The sequence below is a fragment of the Tinamus guttatus genome, unplaced genomic scaffold (genome assembly GCF_059628265.1).
Source record: "Tinamus guttatus ecotype Peru unplaced genomic scaffold, ASM5962826v1 Tinamus_guttatus_pri_ptg000260l, whole genome shotgun sequence".
NCBI lineage: Eukaryota > Metazoa > Chordata > Aves > Tinamiformes > Tinamidae > Tinamus > Tinamus guttatus.
Window position 1 is genome coordinate 172029 of NW_028288794.1, and position 23630 is coordinate 195658.

The 23630-nt window shown below is 43.4% G+C and overlaps 2 protein-coding genes and 1 pseudogene across 3 annotated transcripts in view; all 3 read right to left on the reverse strand.

Annotated features, from left to right (window-relative positions):
• Positions 1-23630, reverse strand: part of LOC104573235 (UDP-glucuronosyltransferase 1A1) — a 123005-nt gene that overhangs the window by 70796 nt on the left and 28579 nt on the right. Inside the window, exon 1 of one of the 2 annotated variants that reach the window (XM_088526958.1) lies at positions 17930-18769. The exons of the other annotated variant lie outside the window; for it this stretch is intronic. Within the exon in view, the coding sequence (XP_088383084.1) occupies positions 17930-18691 (762 nt within the window). The 5' untranslated portion in view covers positions 18692-18769. Of the gene's footprint in view, positions 1-17929; positions 18770-23630 lie in introns of those variants that run through there. 2 annotated transcript variants of the gene reach the window in all.
• LOC148594300 (UDP-glucuronosyltransferase 1A9-like) lies at positions 5853-7208 on the reverse strand. The gene is made up of 2 exons (XM_088526945.1): positions 6354-7208; positions 5853-5906 (listed from the first exon to the last, which is right to left on the reverse strand). Exons 1-2 carry the CDS (start codon positions 7206-7208, stop codon positions 5853-5855), a joined length of 909 nt encoding a protein of 302 aa, XP_088383071.1.
• LOC148594301 (UDP-glucuronosyltransferase 1A9 pseudogene) lies at positions 13186-14128 on the reverse strand (annotated as a pseudogene).

Consider the following 23630-nt stretch of genomic DNA (forward strand, 5'->3'; position numbering starts at 1 on the left):
TTATTTTGGAGTTAGCAAGGGAGGATTGTGAAGGGTGGTGTGCAGCAAGAGTCTTTTGGGACCCAGGAGGGCCAAATGCAAACACTGGAGCAGGAGGAGGGGGCAAGGGCGGCTCCCGGGTACAGGGAGACGATAACTGCCTTCCCTACCGTAAGGGACATAGAGGGATTTGATCTGCCCTTTAAAGTGGAGGTTGGAGAATTGTAATACCTTAAGTGAGGGCAGAAACCGTTATTAGGACTATTATCTCTGTTTGCTGTGTTCGTCTGTATTATGTGTTGTATCCTTTGTATAATAATGCTGACGTGAGGTATGGTTGAAAGGTGGAAATTTGGATGATCTGTAGAATCATAGAAAGAAGATGTTTGTCTGCCTGGGCTGCACAATAAGAAGCACGGGGGCAGTTGATCAGCCAGGCTCACAGCCGACCTCCTCCAAAACGCAGTTGAAGGTGGCTGCTCGATCGGGCTTGCAGCGAACTTAATGGCGAACTTCCTCTAAACTAGTTTGCAGATCAAGCACCCGAAAGGGAGGAAGATGAGGAAGGCAGGACCCTCAGACTGACGGCTGGGACCACTTACTGGTACGGGCACCTGCGCACCCAGGAGGGAAGGTTACGTGACTGAAGGTGGAGTTTGTCCGCCCCCCGGTTTGCCTGCTGGCACGTACTGGCCCTACGTGGCAGGATGCACCGGGCATAAACAGACAGTGCGGGGCGGGGGGGGGGCGAGACTCCTAACACCGAGACCTACGTTGTCTCTGCGGGGACGCGCGCCCGCTAAGCTGGGAGCCTGTCAGCAACCCTCTAATCTGCTGACTCGAATGTTCAGTCTCAGTATCCTGCCGGCAAATGGTACCTCAAGAGTAATTATTCATACTTCGCTTCCTTAATGTGCTTTTACCTGAATAGAGGCTCTCTGTAGCCACCTTCTCTGTGTGATTATTGCCAAATCCCAAGCCCGTTCGTACCTAATTGGCGACGAGGATGGGCTTTGCAATTGAGACAGTCGAACTCACTAGTGGAGTGCACGGCTACGTGAGGTCGTGCCACTGGATAGAAACTGTGTTTGTGCTGTTTGTGTGTGTGTATGGTCTTTAGATCCCCTTATGTTTTGGAGTTTATTCCATTTGAGATAATATTCGGAACACTTCCCTCCATATATCTTATTAATATTGGGAAGAATTTGGGTAAACCTAGTGAGATCAAGGGACCGTATGTTGTAGTTTATAAAGGAAAAGAGCGGGATCGGTACAGATCGGGATTAGAAAGGGAACTCTCTAACATAGCTAAGTGGGAGACACGGAGATGAGAAGATAGATATGAGAACCCACAGACCAACAGGATGCAGATGCAAAAGAACCCACAGACCAACAGGATGCAGATGCAAAGATGTACATGACGGGTTAAGCTTGTGCAAGTGAGAGTTAGTAGATAGCTTCGCTATGTGTGTATACCAATAATAGACTAGATTAGGGATTGTAACCTAAAAAGAAATGAGGCATTCGGCTAAAGCACGGCATTCCTTACAACAGCCAAGGACAGGCCGTTGTAGAAAGAGCCCACCGCACCCTCAAGCAACAAATAACCCGCCTTGGGGAGGGGGAGGGTTATACAGGAGAAGTACCCCAGAAAGAACAGCAGAGAATTTTAAGCCGCGCGCTGTACGTTCTAAACCATTATAGCTGAGGGGAAGGGTCGGAAGCCCCATCCGAGCTCACTTCGAAAGAGGAAAGCAAGGAGCAGGGCAAATGCCCAGAGTCGTGGGCATGCTGCGGTGCAGATGGGTGAACGGGTGGAATGGGTTCCAGCGAGGTTTATTAGACCAAAGCTAACCAAGAGCCGAGATGCCTCTTCACCTACAGGATTGGATGATCGGGAAGAAGAAGAAGAAGGAGGAGCAGGCGTCGCTCCTGCAACTGGAGAAGTATGAAGAAAAATATGAAAGACTGTGTGAGGAAGAGGAACGGCACGGGGTGCGTGTGCGACGGACGCACACCCGCAGACAGTATTGTATTGCTTACGCTTGCGGTAATGCGATAAGGCCGAACAGCGCAACCAAAATTACGCTTGCGATAATGCTACTTGCAATAAGGATGCCTATTCTGCTTTAAGCCGCCAGTAGTCTAGCTTTGCGGAGGCTTAGTTATATTTTGCATATACCCTATATTACAGTATAGATAAATAGTATGGATAAATAGTATAGATAAATACTCCAAGAAAGACTGTCAAGACCCGGAACTCTTATTGGCCAACAAGGTGCTTAAGGCAGTCCGGGATCCGAAGCGGATAAAGGAGACCGGTAAGGCCCAAGGTAATAAATTGGGAGAGGCCTCGGGGTTGCCGACAATAATCCAGGTGGACGCACCGAAGGAGAGTCGGCTGGGAATTGGGAGAGACATCTCCCTGTTCCCTTGAGGAAAAGGGGTTGGTGTGGGACGGAAAGTATTATAATTAGGGGACAAGGAAAGTCGACACCTTGTCTCTAGACAGAGATTGTCCTAAGAGCCCTCCACGAAGCCATATTGGTCATTATGGATGCTGTCATGTAGGGAGGATGTAAATACCTGGGCTTTACTAACCTCACCTTCTGTTGTCTGACGACAGAGGATTATGAGAAAGTAGGTGACGCCTTTACCCCGACCTTCAACGCCATCGCGACCAGACAAGACCTGCAATGGATGGCCCAGTCCACGGTTGCCACCTCCATGTTGAGCCCGTACCCTCGCTCATATCCCTACAGCCACCGACGGCCGCCTGATGAAGAGAAGGAGCAAGGTAAAAAGAGAGAACAGAACAGGCTAGCACAGGCTAGGTGTCGGAGGAGGCACCAAGAACGAGAGGCGATACTTGCTGTGGAAGCTGGGCTGCTGCAAGGGACAAAGTTACGCCTATGAAAAGAGGTTGCTAGGCTCCGGAGGGAGAAAGAAAAACTAGAGTCCATGCTGGAGGCTCTCTGCCCATTGTGCAAAATCGGCTTTGATAGCTGCTGGACCCCATCGTCCAGCGGCCTCCGGGGCGCTCCTGTAAGGGAAACGGCCCCACCGTCCTCTTTGCCCCCTGATAAAGCCCAAAGGTCTGTCTCTAGGCCCACTAGGACCTATAAGAAGGTCATTCAGAACCCCGAGCTAGGGCTTGGAATGTTCCGAGCTCCACAGGATGAACCCTTAGCATGGGGAGGGGGAGATGTGGATGAGACCGGTTTGAGAAGCCAAATCAGGCTTAGGCTGGCCTCACGGCTTAAGGAAAGAGTCAAGACAGCGGGCTGGCTTGACCAGACTTAGGCTAAGAGGAAGGGTCTGGTGGTCGGAAGATTTCGCGATGTGACGGAAAGTCTAGGGGGAAGTAATGACAAGGCCAATTTTAACCATAAATAGAATGGCTGCAATTGCATTCCATATCAAGCACTTACTAAGTCAGCTTCTGCATTTGAAAAGGGTATAACTGTAGCAAGCAACAAGCAATAAACGGCATTCCACTTCAACCATATTGGTGTTACGTGGTTTGTCCCCTCGCGGGTTGGGGACGTCCCCGGAGGACCGACCTCCAGGTGTACATGTTTCCTTGCCGGGCCCGGAGACGGCCATCGAGCCGAGACCGGAAGCAGCGACTGGCAGCAGGCGGAATACACTCCACGTTGACCGGAGCCCGGATACAGCCCCGAGCTGAGACCGGAGACAGCGGCCGGCAACAGCCAGGGAAATAGGTCCGCGGCCCGATGCCAGTCAATGGGCTGTTATTCACAGAGAGCCCAAAAGCCCTGAGCAGGCCAGAGAGACGGCACGTGGTGCTGCGGAAGCTGTGACTGTTCCTGCCCTCCCTCTGCATTCCTGGATTACCTTCCATAACACATGTCTAGGCACTGCTGATGTAATAAACTTGGGAGTATCGTAATCCTGAGGATTCCTGCTTGCTCAACCCCCAGATCACTGCAAAACATGGAGCTTCCTAGTCAGGAAGTGCTTCCTGCACCACTTCCAGGCAGCCTTGTGACAGTGACAGTCACCGTGCCACTCTTCTGTAAGTCCTTAGGTAATAACAGAAGTTTCCCACCATCTTAAACATCATGGAAAGCATCTGTGTAGTGAGCTAATGAGGAAGTCGGCCATTTTCTCCTAGGACTGCAGGGATCTCCTAAGAAAATCCTGAAGAAAACTCTCCAAGGAAGGAAGCTTAGGAGCAGGTCGTTTTGGTGTAAAACAGTTAATAATTTACAATATTGTTTTCTTTATAGTTAGTAGTTATCAGAAGAGGTTTGGATACTGGGGCATGATTATTGCTTTATGAGGTAAATGAATCCAAAGCATATATTGGATTTCAGTTTGGTACCCAAAATGAATTTCCCATTTCTGAGTCCTCTCCAGTAAGTGATAAATTAGGTAGGTAGCATGTGCTACAGTTCCCTCTGAGGGAACAAGGTAGATACTTCGTTTGCCTTGTCCTGATGACTTTGCTTTGAATTGCAGTGCCTCTGTCGCTCCCCTTCCGTGCAAGCCCTGGATGAACTGAGGGCTCCTGCCTCCCCAACAGTTTTATTATTAAAAATAGCCACACTGAATCAGACCATGTGCCCGTGTTACCTAGCAATCTTGACACTGGATGTTAGAGGAACGCTGAGGAAGTGCATGAGAAAGCAGTGTTACTTATATGCAACCAAACTACCCACCCAGCCTCCAGCAATAAGTGGCTCAGGGAGCTTGTGAATCAAACGCCTTGATGCATTCTTCATTGCTCTGTCCACTTTCTGAGCTCCTCTAATTTCTTTGCATTTGTAATAGCTACCTGTAATGCACATTCCTCTCTAATTTTTACTTCTACCATATTGTTCCTGAGATAAGGGATCAGATAATAGTCTGCAGGAAGACCTACCACGGACTAAGTTAGTGACTTAAAGACCTTTTCTGTTTTGTTTTTTTCCGCCTTCCTCCCCATCTCAGCTTCTTGTTTTCCTTTGTCTCTTGAGCAATGGGCTACCGAGTTTCAAAGAACTGTCTATTCTTATCACAAGATTGTATTCCTGCATGGTAGTGAACAACTGTGAGCTTCCAAGTGTGTATGCATAGATAAATGTGACTCAGTCTGTATTTGTTTACATTGAACGATAGTTACTAGGATATTACCTTATTGCTGGACTCTGTTCAGAGTGAAATAGAAGAAATTCTCTCTGCAGAAATTCTAGTCACAAGAAAGATCTAAACACGGAAAGCCAGACTGAAGAGGAGCTGCACTAGGTTTTACAGGATTTATAATGTGACATTTCCATCATAGGGACAGTGTGAACATGGGAGAAATCAGGAATCAAATGACTGCAGGATGCTTCTGCCCTTTTGGTAAGTAGCAAGACAGAAAGTGTATGCCACTGTAACACCTTCAGAATATAAAAGCTAAGACTCTGTCAGGCAACCAGCAAGAACGTGCTACAGCAATTCTTGAATCTCAAACCACAAAGTGCCCTTCTCTTATTCTACCGTGAGGGAATGCCCGCAGTCAACTTGCTCTTTATTCACCTGAGAGAAGTCCAGTGGCTCTGCGCGAGCCCCTCAAAGAGTATAAAAGAAACACAAAAGAAGGGAGGAAAAACCTTTAGCGCCAAAGACGTTATAGTGCAAGTCGATGCATGTGATCAGAGTTCAAAAGGGAGTGAGTCATTTCACAAGAAGGAAATGTGTGTCTTGCATTGCACCCATAGAGAATTATTCACTGCTACTGTTTTATACATTTTACAATAATTATCAAAATATAAATTCTATATTTATTTTAAATCCATGATTTAAATTGTGTTAAGACTACCTGTCATGAAATAGAAATGAACTCATATCTGAGTTTTGCCTATATGTATCTGTCTCAAACGATGCTATTCTGGTTCAATTCTTTCCATTTCTTGTGGAAATTTAGGTTTCACCATAACCTACAAACAGCAATAAAATCACAAAGCTAGCCAGGTAGGAATCTTTATGTCACAAAATCACAACCAAAGCAAAGTGACTTGTATAAACTAGAGGATAAAATAAAAACCCTCACTGCATGGTCTTTCACTTTTTAGCCGAGAGAAATGTATGCCAGAATGCATGAAAATGAAATCAAAACTACATCTGGTCAGTGAATAAAATACATTCATTGAGGAGAGTAATTTGTAGTTAGCAGATGAAATAGCATTTTTTTGGACTTGTCAGCAAATCCTCATTAACCCAAGTAACAGTCATCTGCATCTATCAAGATAATACTGTGTCAGCTGTGGAAACCATCTCCCAAACAAAAACATCAAAAAGAAGCTTCCAACAGCACAAAATCTCCCCAAAACATGTAACCACAAACCATGCATTTCATTGGTATAATCCAGAAAAAGAGAACTTACCTTTGACAGGGGTTTCCTCTCAGCACAGTTTATACCTCCAATAAAGATCATATTGGGCATCACTGGTCTGACATACTCAAACACATAGTCAAATCTCAGCAGCCAAATGGCAGCAGAGCTCAGAAGTTCCATCAGGGTCACATCTCTTTGAAGAAGTTCAGAGGAAAACTTCACAACCTCTGAATAGAAATAGTCACAGTAGCCAAGCTCCAGGATTGCAACCAGTGCGTTTTCAACTCTCTCAAAGAAAGTCATGCGGTCCGAGTTCAACGTAAAAAGCCTCGGGACATACGACGGAGGGTTGGGGCACTGATTTGCTGTGTAGTGTAATCCACAAGGAAATCCTCTCATGAAGAAGATGGAAGGGATTGAAAAATAATTACCTACTATAGCTCCAAACACAGAAATAGGATCTGTCAGGACAGCATCAAAGTTGCTTTGATTCAAGTACTGTACCATTTCCTTGTTGCCGAACAGGCTCTTACACCGAGACATAAGAATCCTGGTCATAGCTTTACTGCTTCTATACTGTGCCACAACATTCTGCGGGAAAGGCAGACCCTCTATCTGACTCATAAGGGATTCATTTAAGGCATTATTTAGCTCTTCTAATGTGTAAGGCACTGAGTATGTTTTCACAGTGTAGGTCTGTCGCTTTCCCATCCGCCAACTTACTTCTGGGATAACCACCACCACTTCGTGTCCTCTCTCTGTGAGCTTTTCCACTACTTTCTGCATGCTAAGCCAGTGGCTTCCATCCACGGGCACCACCAGTAGCTTCCCTCCATCTGAAAAGCCAGGAACAAGGAGGAGAAAAATCCAGGCAGCGAGCTGAGAACGAAGCCAAAAAGTCATTTTCCTGAGCTAAGGATGCTGAGTGTGAAAATGATTCCTCATTGTGACTGAAGCTGGAAGTTGCTTTTGAAGGAAACCTACTGAACAATCTGCTGAGTTGTGCCACCTCCTCATTATTTCTTAGCTAATGATTTACTGCTTTGATTTAGGCTTGTTGGGGCTGAGAGCCAGCAGGGATTTGTTCTCTTCATAACCTGCAAGGCCACATGAGAACTTTCTCCTTTGCTGAATCATTGCAATTCTTCAGTTTCCAATTGAAACCTGTTTCCCTAGCGCATTAGTCAGATTTGCTACGACTTTTTGTTTGATCCTTCATGTGTCTTGTCTTGCCCTAATGTCCAGGACCAAGGAAGGCAAGTCTAGGGAGAGCTGCCCCAGAAGCACAGTGAGAAATGAGAATAGACTTGGCAGATTTCACTGAGACATGGATGTTTAGATGACTTCTTTGAAGATGGAACAGGAGAAGCTCAGATCAAGGTGAAAGAGCAGGTAGACCAAGGGTCTTCTGAGGTAGCAGGGCTCAGAGTAACCCTGTAGAGTACAACAGCCCCAAGAGGAGAGTGACCTGGCCATTAAGGCAGAGCTCTGTGAAGCTGCAGAGTTGCAGCCTCTGTCCCATGCATGCACACCTGAGACATGGCATTTCTGTCCCATACAACTATCAGTGCAACAAAATTAATTATGATCATTTTTTTTGCATGTTTCCCCGTGGTTATTATTTATTGCACTCTTTTGCAATGTTTGTGATTTCCTTCATATGTAGAGAAACTACTGAGTGAGGGGCAGAAGGGTGAAGTAGCTGTTTTCTTTTTGGCACGTGATTATTTCAAGAAACAGAATCTTTGAGCTTGAAAGTAGGGACAGGGGGCTCTGAGGTGAAAGCTAAAATACCCGCTCTCTGAATTATTTGTGTTGTTATCATGTGTAAGCGGAGAAAAAAAAAAAAGAGTAGCAACTGCATTATTTTAATATTTCCAAAATGAGAAAGGTGATGAAAATATATCAGTGGACAAAAAAAGATCAATTTAATAAACAACACATTTTCATTCAAACAGGCTTTATTTTTTTTTTATAACCGTACCATGTATTTGCTGAAAAGGGTAAAGGAGGCAAGTTTTAACACACTGTGTAAAGAGGTCTTTCACCCAGTGCACAACAGTGTTGTCTTGCATGCTCTTGGGTGCAAGAAATGATTGCCTTTTTATACCAGGGCCGTGTAGTCCAGATCTTACCGCATGCTTCGTGTGATAAGGAGAGAGTGCAAAGTCAGGCTCAGGGCACATCAAATATATCAGTGCCTTGCAGGAACTCGTGAACACCTGCTAGTGTCTCAGTTGACTTGCTTATTTGGCAAAGGTTATTTTTAATGAGTTAAAGCTTGCTGGGTTCAAGGCAGTGCAAAACAATAGTTGCTTACCTTTCAACTTAGATAAGAAGCCACATAGATAGGAAACAGTAGCGAAAGGATAGGACAACCTCCAGTTTAAGGCTGCAGCAGAAGGTAAGTTGAAGATAGCATGACCACTGCCTTTGGCTCTGTGATCACACAGGCACGATGTGCACGATCCCAGCATGACTGCTGTGTGGGCAGCACTGATAGTGTTATGAGAAACCCCAGAAGAGAATGCCCCCAAGGAGATGTTTTTGCTGCTGTTGCTGGTACATTCTGAGAGAATACGGAAGAAAGAGCAGGTGTTACTGGGCCATCATGAGAGAATATGGACAAAACAGCAAACACTGGTTGAAGACGAAGATAAGGACCACCGTATGTTCAAGAAACTGTCTGAAACTGCACAGTAGGACCAAAACAGGGTCTTCTGGGCCAGAATGAGGCCATATATGGAAATGAGTTACTAGACATCCTGAAATGGACATGGAAAGATGACTCCCAAGGGTCTCAGAAGACCACCAGAACTCACCAAAGGGGCAGAGGGCAAATGCGTGAGAGGAGGGTGTGTTGTAATTAGTTCTAGGAAATAGAATGAATATGTAGGATCATTCCTAGAGTTTAATGCCTGGGTAGATAATAGGGAAAGAAAAGCATAAGCAAACACACCTTAGGGCATGCACGACAGGTGGAGCTATCCCCCCATGCCACCAGCGCTGTAATAAAGTGAATGTCTGCTTCTTATGCTACATTGGTGTTAAGAAGTTTATTCCCGGTTTTTGGTGACACTAGCAAGAGCAGGAACCTGCCTGATTTTACTCTTACGTTTTGCATAGGTGAAACTCCCATGGAGCTATAGTGGCATTTGCCTGCACAGAATGGGGTAGTAGATGGTTTGGCTAGCAAGATTTCACTTAAAATTGATATATTGATGGTGAGTTAGAAAGTCACTTTACTCTAAGTCTCCACATCAGGAAACAGCAGCAGCTAAGCAAGTCACAAGGCACAGGTATTTCTAGGAAGAAATAGACCTCATGTGAAAAAGATCATATGTGATCCTGAAGCTATTGACTGCATCCTAACAGAGACATATTTCATTGAGGACTTCTCAGGTATCATTAATTGGAATATTTCCTGACTTTTGTAGCTTGATATCTGCAAAGTTATTGCTCATAACCTCCCCAGGTCTTTATGCATAATCTTTGACTTTTACTATCATCTGAGAACTAGTGCATTTAACCAAATAGCAAGCTTCCCTTGGAAAGAAAAATTCAGGCAGTAGGTCCTCTTTAATAAGAGTAGTAAATCCCTTATGTGTCTGATGTGCATTTTTCCATTGCAATATAAGGCCAACAAACAATATTTTTGATTTAAAGGTTTTCAGTGGTCTCAGGAAAAAACGACCCTAATAAACAGACACCAACATGTAAGCACATTGCTCTGAATTGTCAATAGTCAACACCTTGAATATTTCACCACAAACTGCCTAATATTTGGGTTATGAAGAGATCAATGACTATTACTTTAACGCTGAAAATAGAGAGTTCTCCCGTAGATGCACTTATAATAACTACCCTGTTAACCAAATGATAGTGCACGTGGACATGACAGCATGCCAGTCCTAGAGTCAAGAGGATGAGGATGGCAGTTATCAGAGGAATTGCCAGGGAAATAGGTCTGTGCCCCTATGCCAGTCAATGGGCTGTTATTCACAGAGAGCTCAAAAGCCCTGAGCAGGCCAGAGAGACGGCACGTGGTGCTGCGGAAGCTGTGACTGTTCCTGCCCTCCCTCTGCATTCCTGGATTACCTTCCATAACACATGTCTAGGCACTGCTGATGTAATAAACTTGGGAGTATCGTAATCCTGAGGATTCCTGCTTGCTCACCCCTGGAATCACTGCAGAACATGGAGCTTCCTAGTCAGGAAGTGCTTCCTGCACCACTTCCAGGCAGCCTTGTGACAGTGACAGTCACCGTGCCACTCTTCTGTAAGTGCTTAGGTAATAACAGAAGTTTCCCACCATCTTAAACATCATGGGAAGCATCTGTGTAGTGAGCTAATGAGGAAGTCGGCCATTTTCTCCTAGGACTGCAGGGATCCCCTAAGAAAATCCTGAAGAAAACTCTCCAAGGAAGGAAGCTTAGGAGCAGGTCGTTTTGGTGTAAAACAGTTAATAATTTACAATATTGTTTTCTTTATAGTTAGTAGTTATCAGAAGAGGTTTGGATACTGGGGCATGATTATTGCTTTATGAGGTAAATGAATCCAAAGCATATATTGGATTTCAGTTTGGTACCCAAAATGAATTTCCCATTTCTGAGTCCTCTCCAGTAAGTGATAAATTAGGTAGGTAGCATGTGCTACAGTCCCCTCTGAGGGAACAAGGTAGATACTTCGTTTGCCTTGTCCTGATGCCTTTGCTTTGAATTGCAGTGCCTCTGTCGCTCCCCTTCCGTGCAAGCCCTGGATGAACTGAGGGCTCTTGCCTCCCCAACAGTTTTATTATTAAAAATAGCCACACTGAATCAGACCATGTGCCTGTGTTACCTAGCAATCTTGACACTGGATGTTAGAGGAACGCTGAGGAAGTGCATAAGAAAGCAGTGTTACTTATATGCAACCAAACTACCCACCCAGCCTCCAGCAATAAGTGGCTCAGGGAGCTTGTGAATCAAACGCCTTGATGCATTCTTCATTGCTCTGTCCACTTTTTGAGCTCCTCTAATTTCTTTGCATTTGTAATAGCTACCTGTAATGCACCTTCCTCTCTAATTTTTCCTTCTACCATATTGTTCCTGGGATAACGGATCAGATAATAGTCTGCATGAAGACCTACCACGGACTAAGTTAGTGACTTAAAGACCTTTTCTGTTTTGTTTTTTTCCGCCTTCCTCCCCATCTCAGCTTCTTGTTTTCCTTTGTCTCTTGAGCAATGGGCTACTGAGTTTCAAAGAACTGTCTGTCCTTATCACAAGATTGTATTCCTGCATGGTAGTGATCAACTGTGAGCTTACAAGTGTTTATGCATAGGTAAATATTTTCCCTCATGTGACTCACTCTGCATTTGTTTACATTAAACTATAGTTACTAGGATATTACCTTGGTGCTGGACTCTGTTCAGAGTGAAACAGAAGAAATTCTCTCTGCAGAAATTCTAGTCACGAGAAAGATCTAAACAGGGAAAGCCAGACTGAAGAGGAGCTGCACTAGGTTTTACAGCATTTATAATGTGAGATTTCCATCATATGGACAGTGTGAAGATGGTAGAAATCAGGAATCAAATGGCTGCAGGATGCTTCTGCCCTTTTGGTAAGTAGCAAGACAGAAAGTGTGTGCCACTGTAACACGTTCAGAATATAAAAGCTAAGACTCTGTCAGGCAACCAGCAAGAACGTGCTACAGGTATTTTTCCATTGCAATATAAGGCCGACAAACAGTATTTTTGGTTTTAAAGGTGTTCAGTGTTCTCAGGAAAAAAAAATAATAAAAAGACCCAAATAAACAGACACCAACATGTTAGCACCTTGCTCTGAACTGTCTATAGTCAACGAGCTGTTATTTACAGAAAGCCCAAAAGCCCCGAGAAGGCCTCAGAGACATGGCACGTAGTGCTGTGGAAGCTGTAACTGTTCCGGCCCTCCCTCTGGATTCCTGGATTACCTTCCATGTGTATGCCACTCTAACACCTTCAGGATAGAAAAGCTAAGACTCTCAGGTAACCAGCAAGAACGTGCTACAGCAATTCTTAAATCTCAAACTACAACGTGCCCTTCTCTTATTCTACCGTGAGGGAATGCCCGCAGTCAACTTGCTCTTTATTCACCTGAGAGAAGTCCAGTGGACTCTGCACGAGCCCCTCAAAGAGTATAAAAGAAACACGAAAGAAGGGAGGAAAAACCTTTACCGCCAAAGACGTTATAGTGCAAGTCGATGCATGTGATCAGAGTTCAAAAGGGAGTGAGTCATTTCACAAGAAGGAAATGTGTGTCTTGCATTGCACCCATAGAGATTTATTCACTGCTACTCTTTTATACATTTTACAGTAAGTATCAAAATCTAAATTCTATATTTATTTTAAATCCATGATTTAAATTGTGTTAAGAGTACCTGTCAAGAAATAGAAATGAACTCATATCTGAGTTTTGCCTATATGTAACTGTCTCGAAAGATACTATTCTGGTTCAATTCTTTCCATTTCATGTGGAAATTTAGCTTTCACCATAACCTACAAACAACAATAAAATCACACAGCTAGCCAGGTAGGAAAGTAGATGTCACAGAAACACAACCTAAGCAAATTGACTTGTAAAACCTAGAGGATAAAATAAAAACCCTCACTGCATGGTCTTTCACTTTTTAGCCGAGAGAAATGTATGCCAGAATGCATGAAAATGAAATCAAAACTACATCTGGTCAGTGAATAAAGTACATTCATTGTGGATAGTAATTTGTAGTTAGCAGGTGAAATAGCAATTTTGTTGGACTTGTCAGCAAATTCTCAGTAACTCAAGTAACAGTCATCTGCCTCTGTCAAGATAATACTGTGTCAACCTGTGGAAACCATCTGCCAAATGAAAGTTGCATTAAATCATAAAAAAGAGGCTTCCAACAGCACAAAATCTCCACAAAACATATAATCACATTTCTCTGGTATAATCCAAAGGAGAAGAACATACCTTTGGCAGGGGTTTCTTCTCAGCACAGTTTATACCTCCAATAAAGATCATATTGGGCATCACTGGTCTGACATACTCAAACACATAGTCAAATCTCAGCAGCCAAATGGAAGCAGAGCTAAGAAGGTCCAGCACGGTCACATCTCTTTGAAGAAGTTCAGAGGAAAACTTCACAGCCTCTGAATAGAAACCGTCACAGTAGCCAAGCTCCAGGATTGCAACCAGTGCGTTTTCCACTCTCTCGAAGAAAGTCATGCGGTCCGAGTTGAAAGTAAATAGCCTTGGGACATACGACAGAGGGTTGGGGCACTGATTTGCTGTGTAGTGTAATCCACAAGGAAATCCTCTCATGAAGAAGATGGAAGGAATCGAAAAATAATTACCCACTAGGGCCCCACACATAGAAATAGGATCTGTCAGGACAGCATCAAAGTTGCTTTGATTCAAGTACTGTACCATTTCCTTGTTGCCAAACAGGCCCTTACACTGAGAAAAGAATGTGTCAAAAACAGCAATTGAGCTCCTATACAGTGTTAGAGCATTCTGTGGGAAAGGAAGACCCCTCAAGTGATTCATTAAGTACTTATGAAAGACATTATCTAGGTCTTCTAATGTGTAAGGCACTGAGTACGTTTTCACAGTGTAGGTCGGTCTCTTTCCCATCTGCCAACTTACTTCTGGGATAATCACCACCACTTCATGTCCTCTCTCCGTGAGCTTTTCCACTACTGGCCGCATGCTAAGCCAGTGGCTTCCATCCATGGGCACCACCAGTAGCTTCCCTCCATCTGAAAAGCCAGGAACAAGGAGGAGAAAAATCCAGGCAGCGAGCTGAGAACGAAGCCACAAAGTCATTTTCCTGAGGGGAGGATGCTGAGTGTGAAAATTATTCCTCATTGTGACTGAAGCTGGAAGTTGCTTTTGAAGGAAACCTACTGAATAATCTGCTGAGTTGTGCCACCTCCTCGTTATCTGATAGTTAATGATTTACTGCTTTGATTTATGCTTGGTTGAGAGCCAGCAAGGCTTTGTTTTCTTATTTACTTGGAAGGTCACTTGACGACCTTCTCCTTTGCTGAGTCATTGCAATTATTCAGTTTTCAATTGAGACTTGTTTCCCTAGCACATTAGATTTGTTAGGACTTTTTGTTTGATCCTTCGTGTGTCTTGTCTTGCCCTAATGTCCAGGGCCAAGGAAGGTAGGTCTAGAGAGGGCTGCCCTAGAAGCACAGTGAAGATAGACTTGGCAGATTTCACTGAGACATGGATGCTTAGATGACTTCTTTGAAGATGGAACAGGAGAAGCTCACATCAAGGGGAAAGAGCAGGTAGAGCAAGGGTCTTCTGAGGTAGCAGGGCTCAGAGTAACCCTGTAGAGTACAACAGCCCCAAGAGGAGAGTGACCTGGCCAGTAAGGCAGAGCTCTGTGAAGCTGCAGCCCCTGTCCCATGGATGCACACCTGAGACATGGCATTTCTGTACCATACAGCTATCAAAATAAATTTAACAAAAATTAACAAAATTAATTATGATCATTTTTTTGCATGTTTCCTCGTAGTTATTTTTATATTAGTTTTGCGCACTTTTGCAATATTTGCCATTTCCTTCATATGCAGAGAAACTACTGAGTGGCCGAAGGGTGAGTTGCTCCTTTCTTTTTGGCACGTGATTATTTCAAGAAACAGAATCTTTGAGCTTCAAAGTAGGGACAGGGAGCTCTGAGGTGAAAGCTAAAATACCCGCTCTCTGAATTATCTGTGTTGATATCATGTGTAAGCAGAGAAAAAAAAAAAGAGTAGCAATTGCATTATTTTAATATTTCCAGAATGAGAAAGGTGGTTAAAAATATATCAGTGGACAAAAAAGATCAATTTAATATGCAATACTTTCTCATTAAAACAGGCTTTATTTTTCTTTTATAACCGTACCATGTATTTGTTGAAAAGGGTAAAGGAGGCAGGTTTTAACACACTGTGTAAACAGGTGTTTCACCCAGTGCTCAACAGTGTTGTCTTGCATGCTCTTGGGTGCAAGGAATGATTGCCTTTTTATACCAGGATGGGTGTAGTCCAGATCTTACCGCATTCTTCATGTGATAAGGAGGGAGTGCAAAGTCAGGCACAGGGCACATCAAGTATATCAGTGCCTTGCAGGAACTCGTGAACACTTGCTAGCGTCTCAGTTGACTTGGTTATTTGGCAAAGGTTATTTTTAATGAGTTAAACTTTGCTGGATTCAAGGGAGTGTAAAACAATAGTTGCTTACTTTTCAATGTAGGTAAGAAGCCACATAGATAGGAAACAGTAGTGAAAGGATAGGACAACCTCCAGTTTAAGGCTGCAGCAGAAGGTAAATTGAGGATAGCGTGACCACTGCCTTTGGCTCTGTGATCACACAGGCACGATGTGCACGATCCCAGCATGACTGCTGTGTGGGCAGCACTGATAGTGTTATGAGAAACCCCAGAAGAGAATGCCCCCAAGGAGATGTTTTTGCTGCTGTTGCTGGTATATTTTGCGAGAAAACAGACAAAAGAGCAGGTGTTACTGGGCCATCATGAGAGAATATGGACAAAACAGCAAACACTGGTTGAAGACGAAGATAAGGACCACCGTATCTTCAAGGAACTGTCTGAAACTGCACAGTAGGACCAAAACAGGGTCTTCTGGGCCAGAATGAGGCCATATATGGAAATGAGTTACTAGACATCCTGAAATGGACATGGAAAGATGACCCCAAGGGTCTCAGAAGACCACCAGAACTCACCAAACGGGCAGAGGGCACATGCGTGAGAGGTGGGTGTGTTGTAATTAGTTCTAGGAAATAGAATGAATATGTAGGATCATTCCTAGAGTTTAATGCCTGGGTAGATAATAGGGAAATAAAAGCATTAGCAAACACACCTTAGGGCATGCACGACAGGTGGAGCTATCCCCCGTGCCACCAGCGCTGCAATTAAGTGAATGTCTGCTTCTTAGTGCTACATTGGTCTTAAGAGGTTTATTCCTGGTTTTTGGTAACACTAACAAGAGCAGGAACCTGCCTGATTTTACTCTTACGTTTTGAATAGGTGAAACTCCCATGGAGCTATACTGGCATTTGCCTGCAGAGAAGGGGGTAGTAGATGGTTTGGCTAGCATGATTTCACTTAAAGTGGATATATTGATGGTGAGTTAGAAAGTCACCTTACTGTAAGTCTCTGCATCAGGAAGCAGCAGCCGCTAAGCAAGTCACAAGGCACAGATATTTCTAGGACAGCAAGAAATAGACCTCATGTGAAAATGATCGTATGTGATCCTGAAGCTATTGACTCTATCCTAACAAAGATATTTGACATTGAAGACTTCTCAGGTAACATTAATTGGAATATTTCCTGACTTTTGTAGGAGAGTGAGCTTGATATCTGCAATACCTGCAAACTTATTAGTCATAACCTCCCCAGGTCTTTATGCATAATCTTTGACTTTTACTATCATGGGGGAATTAGTGTATTAACTTAACCAGAAAGCAAAACTCAGGCAGTTGGTCTTTTTTTTTTTTTTTTTTTTTAAGAATAGCACATCTCTTATGTGCCTGATGTGTATTTTTCCTTTCCAATATAAGGCTGACAAACAGTATTATTGGTTTTAAAGGTGTTCAGTGTTCTCAGGAAAAAAAAATAATAATAAAAAGACCCAAATAAACAGACACCAACATGTTAGCACCTTGCTCTGAACTGTCTATAGTCAATGAGCTGTTATTTACAGAAAGCCCAAAAGCCCCGAGAAGGCCTCAGAGACATGGCACGTGGTGCTGTGGAAGCTGTAACTGTTCCGGCCCTCCCTCTGGATTCCTGGATTACCTTCCATGTGTATGCCACTCTAACACCTTCAGGATAGAAAAGCTAAGACTCTCAGGTAACCAGCAAGAACGTGCTACAGCAATTCTTAAATCTCAAACTACAACGTGCCCTTCTCTTATTCTACCGTGAGGGAATGCCCGCAGTCAACTTGCTCTTTATTCACCTGAGAGAAGTCCAGTGGCTCTGCACGAGCCCCTCAAAGAGTATAAAAGAAACACGAAAGAAGGGAGGAAAAATCTTTAGCGCCAAAGACGTTCTAGTGCAAGTCGATGCATGTGATCAGAGTTCAAAAGGGAGTGAGTCATTTCACAAGAAGGAAATGTGTGTCTTGCATTGCACCCATAGAGAATTATTCACTGCTACGGTTTTATATATCTTAAAATAAGCCAGTTAGGAAACCATATGTCACAAAAATAAAACCAAAGCAAAATAATTGTCCTTTTTAACCTAGAGTATATATATAAAAAAAAAAATTAGCGCATGGTCTTTCAATTTCTAGTCAAGAGAAATGTATGCCAGAATGCATGAAAATGAAATCAAAACTACATCTGGTCAGTGAATAAAATACATTCATTGTGGATAGTAATTTGTAGTTAGCAGATAAAATGGCATTTTTGTTGGACTTGTCAGCAAATCCTCATTAACCCAAGTAACAGTCATCTGCCTCTGTCAAGATAATACAGTGTCAACCTGTGGAAACCATCTGCCAAACAAAAGTTGCGTTAAATCATCAAAAAGAAGCTTCCAACAGCACAAAATCTCCACAAAATATATAATCACATTTCACTGGTATAATCCAAAGGAGAAGAACATACCTTTGACAGGGGTTTCTTCTCAGCACAGTTTATACCTCCAATAAAGATCATATTGGGCATCACTGGTCTGACATATTCAAACACATAGTCAAATCTCAGCAGCCAAATGGAAGCATTGCTCAGAAGTTCCAGCACGGTCACATCTCTTTGAAGAAGTTCAGAGGAAAACTTCAGAGCCTCTGAATATAAATCGTCACAGTAGCCAAGCTCCAGGATTGCAACCAGTGCATTTTCCACTCTCTCAAAGAAAGTCATGCGGTCCGAGTTGAAAGTCAATACCCTTGGGACATACGACAGAGGGTTGGGGCACTGATTTGCTGTGTAGTGTAATCCACACGGAAATCCTCTCATGAAGAAGATGGAGGGAGCCGAAAGATAATTAGCTGCTATAGCTCCACACATAGTAATAGGATCTGTCAGGACAGCATCAAAGTTGCTTTGATTCAAGTACTGTACCATTTCCTTGTTGCCGAACAGGCTCTTACACTGAGAAAAAAGAGTGCGGGTGAGAGCTCTAGTGCCTCTATATTGTGCTACAACATTCTGCGGGAAAGGCAGAGCCTCTAAGTGACTCATAAAGTACACATTAAAGGCATTGTCTAGGTCTTCTAATGTGTAAGGCACTGAGTACGTTTTCACAGTGTAGGTTGGTCTCTTTCCCATCCGCCAACTTACTTCTGGGATAACCACCACCACTTCATGTCCTCTCTCTGAGAGCTTTTCCACTACTGGCCGCATGCTAAGCCAGTGGCTTCCATCCATGGGCACCACCAGTAGCTTCCCTCCATCTGAAAAGCCAGGAACAAGGAGGAGAAAAATCCAGGCAGCGAGCTGAGAACGAAGCCAAAATGTCATTTTCCTGAGGGGAGGATGCTGAGTGTGAAAATGATTCCTCATTGTGACTGAAGCTGGAAGTTGCTTTTGAAGGAAACCTACTGAATAATCTGCTGAGTTGTGCCACCTCCTCATTATCTCCTAGCTAATGATTTACTGCTTTGATTTATGCTTGTCGGGGCTGAGAGCCAGCAGGGATTTGTTCTCTTCATAACCTGCAAGGCCACATGAGAACCTTCTCCTTTGCTGAATCATTGCAATTCTTGAGTTTCCAATTGAAACCTGTTTCCCTAGCGCATTAGTCAGATTTGTTAGGACTTTTTGTTTGATCTTTCATGTGTCTTGTCTTGCCCTAATGTCCAGGGCCAAGGAAGGCAAGTCTAGAGAGGGCTGCCCCAGAAGCACAGTGAGAAATGAAGATAGACTTGGCAGATTTCACTGAGACATGGATGCTTAGATGACTTCTTTGAAGATGGAACAGGAGAAGCTCAGATGAAGGGGAAAGAGCAGGTAGACCAAGGGTCTTCTGAGGTAGCAGAGCTCAGAGTAACCCTGTAGAGTACAACAGCCCCAAGAGGAGAGTGACCTGGCTAGTAAGGCAGAGCTCTGTGAAGCTGCAGCCCTGCAGCCTCTGTCCCATGGATGCACACCTGAGACATGGCATTTCTGTCCCATACAACTATCAGTGCAACAAAATTAATTATGATCGATTTTTTGCATGTTTCCCCGTGGTTATTTTTTTGTTTCTTTTGCACACTTTTGCAATATTTGCCATTTCCTTCATATGTAGAGAAACTACTGAGCGAGTGGCAGAAGAGTGAAGTAGCTCTTTTCTTTTTGGCACGTGATTATTTCAAGAAACAGAATCTTTGAGCTTCAAAGTAGGGACAGGGAGCTCTGAGGTGAAAGCCAAAAACCAAACTCTGAATTATTTATGTTGTTATAATGGTAAGGAGAGAAAAAGGAGTAGCAACTACATTATTTTATTATTTCCAGAATGAAAAAGGTGGTGGAAAAATATCAGTGGACAAAAAAGATCAATTTAATAAACAACACTTTTTCATGAACACTTGCTAGTGTCTCAGTTGACTTGGTTATTTGGCAAAGGTTATTTTTAATGAGTTAAACTTTGCTGGGTTCAAGGGAGTGCAAAACAATAGTTGCTTACCTTTCAATGTAGATAAGAAGCCACATAGATAGGAAAGACTAGGGAAAGGATAGGACAACCTCCAGTTTAAGGCTGCAGCAGAAGGTAAATTGAGGATAGCGTGACCACTGCCTTTGGCTCTGTGATCACACAGGCACGATGTGCACGATCCCAGCATGACTGCTGTGTGGGCAGCACTGATAGTGTTATGAGAAACCCCAGAAGAGAATGCCCCCAAGGAGATGTTTTTGCTGCTGTTGCTGGTACATCCTGAGAGAATATGGACAAAAGAGCAGGTGTTACTGGGCCATCGTGAGAGAATATGGACAAAACAGCAAACACTGGTTGAACACGAAGATAAGGACCACCGTATCTTCAAGGAACTGTCTGAAACTGCACAGTAGGAGCAAAACAGGGTCTTCTGGGCCAGAATGAGGCCATATGTAGAAGGGAGTTATTAGACGTCATTGTGTGGACACGAAAAGATGGCCTCCAGGGGTCTCAAAAGACTACCAGAACCCACCAAAGGGGCAGAGGGCACATGCGTGAGAGGTGGGTGTGTTGTAATTAATTCTAGGAAATAGAATGAATATGTAGGATCATTCCTAGAGTTTAATGCCTGGGTAGATAATAGGGAAATAAAAGCATTAGCAAACACACCTTAGGGCATGCACGACAGGTGGAGCTATCCCCCGTGCCACCAGCGCTGCAATAAAGTGAATGTCTGCTTCTTATGCTACACTTGTGTTAAGAGGTTTATTCCCGGTTTTTGATGACAATTTCTGGCAACCAGGCGGGACACAGCCCCTGAACCTCAAAGCATCTGCGGAATCTTTGAATCTCCAGCTGGCACCGAGGGATTTTCGGGGAGAATCTCCAATTCCCGGATCGAAGAGCCTTGGGAAGGTAAAGGCATTCCTTTCTTTATGATAGGATCCTTAAAAAAGGCTGCCTGCCGATAAGAAAAGGCAAAAACTTTGCAAGGTCGGGCAAAGGTACATACCAAAGGGAAGGGACAGGTTGGTTGAGGGGTAGATTAGATTCCCACCCCAAAGGTGCCCATCTTGGACAAAATGAAAGCTCTACAAGGTAGGGTTTGATTTGGCCAAAAAGCTCTCCCATCAGAGGAAGCAAAAGCTTCGCAGGGAGGGCTTCAGGGTAGCTGCCACACAAAGGCTAAAGGTTGAAATCAGGATCCTATGGGTTAAAGTTCCACCAAAGGGTTAAATCAGGCCAAGATTGCTGGATAACTGTGATGTTGAAACTTGGAACAGTACCAGGTTTCCTCGTCTGGATCTCGAGACGATTGGTTAATTGTGTTTTTTAAAGTTCAGAGTGGCATGGCTATTCTCATGTTGGTTGCCCGTGTCTGAACTTTGCATTTGGTGACTGTTATAAGAAAACGGGGAGGCAGACCCATAACGTGTCAACATAATGGGTAATATTTGCTCCTCGGAAGAAGGAGAAGAATGGATCTTGAAAAGATCTCCTCTGGGTGGTATTTTAAAACACTGGGAAATAGTAGGGGGAGATCCCCTTACTTGAAACAACTTTTGGAGTATTGTAATCATTGGTGGTTGCTATACACTCCGGAAGATCGAGAAAAGAGGCCCAAGAATGGAAATCTAAGACAAACCACAATTTTATAATATTGTTTTGCAGGGGGCAGGATAAGTGGATAAGTCGGATGAAATCCCATATGTAGGTTTGTTTTTTTTTTCTCTGAGAAATGATCATGAAGAAGAAAGAAATGTAAATTGCTGATATCTGATTTGAAGATGTTAGAAGGAAATGTGATTTTTGGTATCTGATTTGAATGTGTTTGTGTTGCTGGAGGACAAAAAGAAGGTGTCTCAGATTTGTTTGGCTTGCAGTACTGAGAAAAATGTTTGAAAGACTTTGCAAGTGGATGATGAGGAAGAGGATGTGCAATTGTTCTCTCGGAAAAGGGGGGAAGTATCAGGATACTTCCTGATAATAAAGGAAGTGAGGGCTCGAGTCCAATTGCAGGCAGGACTTGAGCATGGCAGAACACTGTGATTCCAACTGCATCAGGCAGTGGGAGCAGAGGGAATGCCTGTATGTGTAAAGGTTCCTTTTTCGGCTGCAGATTTAATGAATTGGAAGACTTGGACTTGTAAGTCAGCTGCTTACAAGTGCTTACGAATACTTTACTTGCGCTCAGGTAAACCGAATGGTATTGGATAAAGCTCAAGAAGAAAAGGAGGGGTAAAATATTAGGGACAGACTGGAACATTTTATGCTGGCACAAGAACCAGATTGGGATCAAATATGGGGGGTGCGTAGGTTAATGGTTAAGCAGTATCAGTAGTTAATATTACATGGAATAAAGCATGGAGTGCCTAGAACTGTTGCAAAGCTATATCAAGTTGTACAGGACAAGTCTGAGGATCCCTCTGCTTTTTATAAGCAGTTTCTGTGAGACTGCTCGAAAATTAACAGACTTGGATCCTGAAGATGAAGCTAATAATATAACTTTTACTACATTATTTGTGGGACAATCAGCACCAGATATAAGGAAATACTTCAGAAAGTGGATGGTATGCTTGGAATGTCAATATCTCAGTTCATAGGGATTGCATATAAGGTATAAAATAACAGAGAAGCAGCAGAGAACAAGCATAACGCTGCAATCTTGGCAGCTGCATTCGCTCATGCACAAAAGCCCTCTCCGGAGGAAGTTTTCTGAGAGGAAGAGGTGGGGGCAGGCGGTTAATAGAAGTAATTCAGGAATAGGAAGAGGATGGGAAAAGCAGCCTCTGCTTTTAAAGGCCCTTGCCTCTCAGTGGACCAGTGCACAATCTGCAGGAAAAAGGGACACCGGAAAAGTGAATGTCCACAAGCAGAAAAGTTGGACCCTGTTCTAAATGCAGTCAGATTGATGACATTAGATGAAGATTACTGACAGGGACCAGGGGATTCAACCCCAGCTGAACCTCTGGTTACATTAAGACTGGGGAATGAAGAATTTTTGGTAGATATAGGAGCTACCTATTCTGTACTTAATACTTGTAAAGGAAATTTTAGCTCTGATACTGTAAAGTATTGTTGGTGCCACAGGGAACAAGGAAATTTTTTAAAGCTCTAAAATTCAAGTTAGGGAAACAATGGATGACCCACCAATTTCTATATATACCCAACTGTCGTAAGCCTTTGAGTAGTAGGGACTTATTAAGCAATTAGAGGCAAAAATAATCTTTAAGATGAGGATTTGCAGTTATTGATACTGAATCAAAAGCCGTGGAGATGAGTGCTTTTGTGTTACAGGACAAGCAGGAGGAAAAGATCCTGATCCAAGTACAGGATGCAGTGACCCCCCTGGTATGGGCAGAAGAAATTCCCGGTCGGTCCAACCAGTCAAGGTTACACTAAAACCAGGGACTGAACCGGTAAGACTAAGACAATATTCCCTCAAATTGGAAGCAAGGAAGGACCTAGGAAGTACAGTAAGTAAGTTTCTGAAGTATGAATTATTAATAGATTGTGAATCGGAATATAATACACCAATATTACCAGTGAGAAAACCTCATGGGCAGTATAGATTAGTCCAAGATTTAAGGACAATAAATCAGACTGTATAAGATAGCCACTCAGTAGTGGCTAACTCGTATACCTTATTAGCAAATTTAAAGGAGAACCATGGATGGTTCACTGTGCTTGATCTAAAGGATGCCTTCTTCTGCATACCCCTTGATAGAA

Coding starts and splice junctions, on each gene's coding strand:
- LOC148594300 (XM_088526945.1), bottom strand. CDS start 7,208: ATGACTTTTTGGCTTCGTTCTCAGCTCGCTGCCTGGATTTTTCTCCTC. Junction 5,907..6,353: donor AGAGGAAACCCCTGTCAAAG/GTAAGTTCTCTT, acceptor TGCTGTTTGTAG/GTTATGGTGAAACCTAAATT.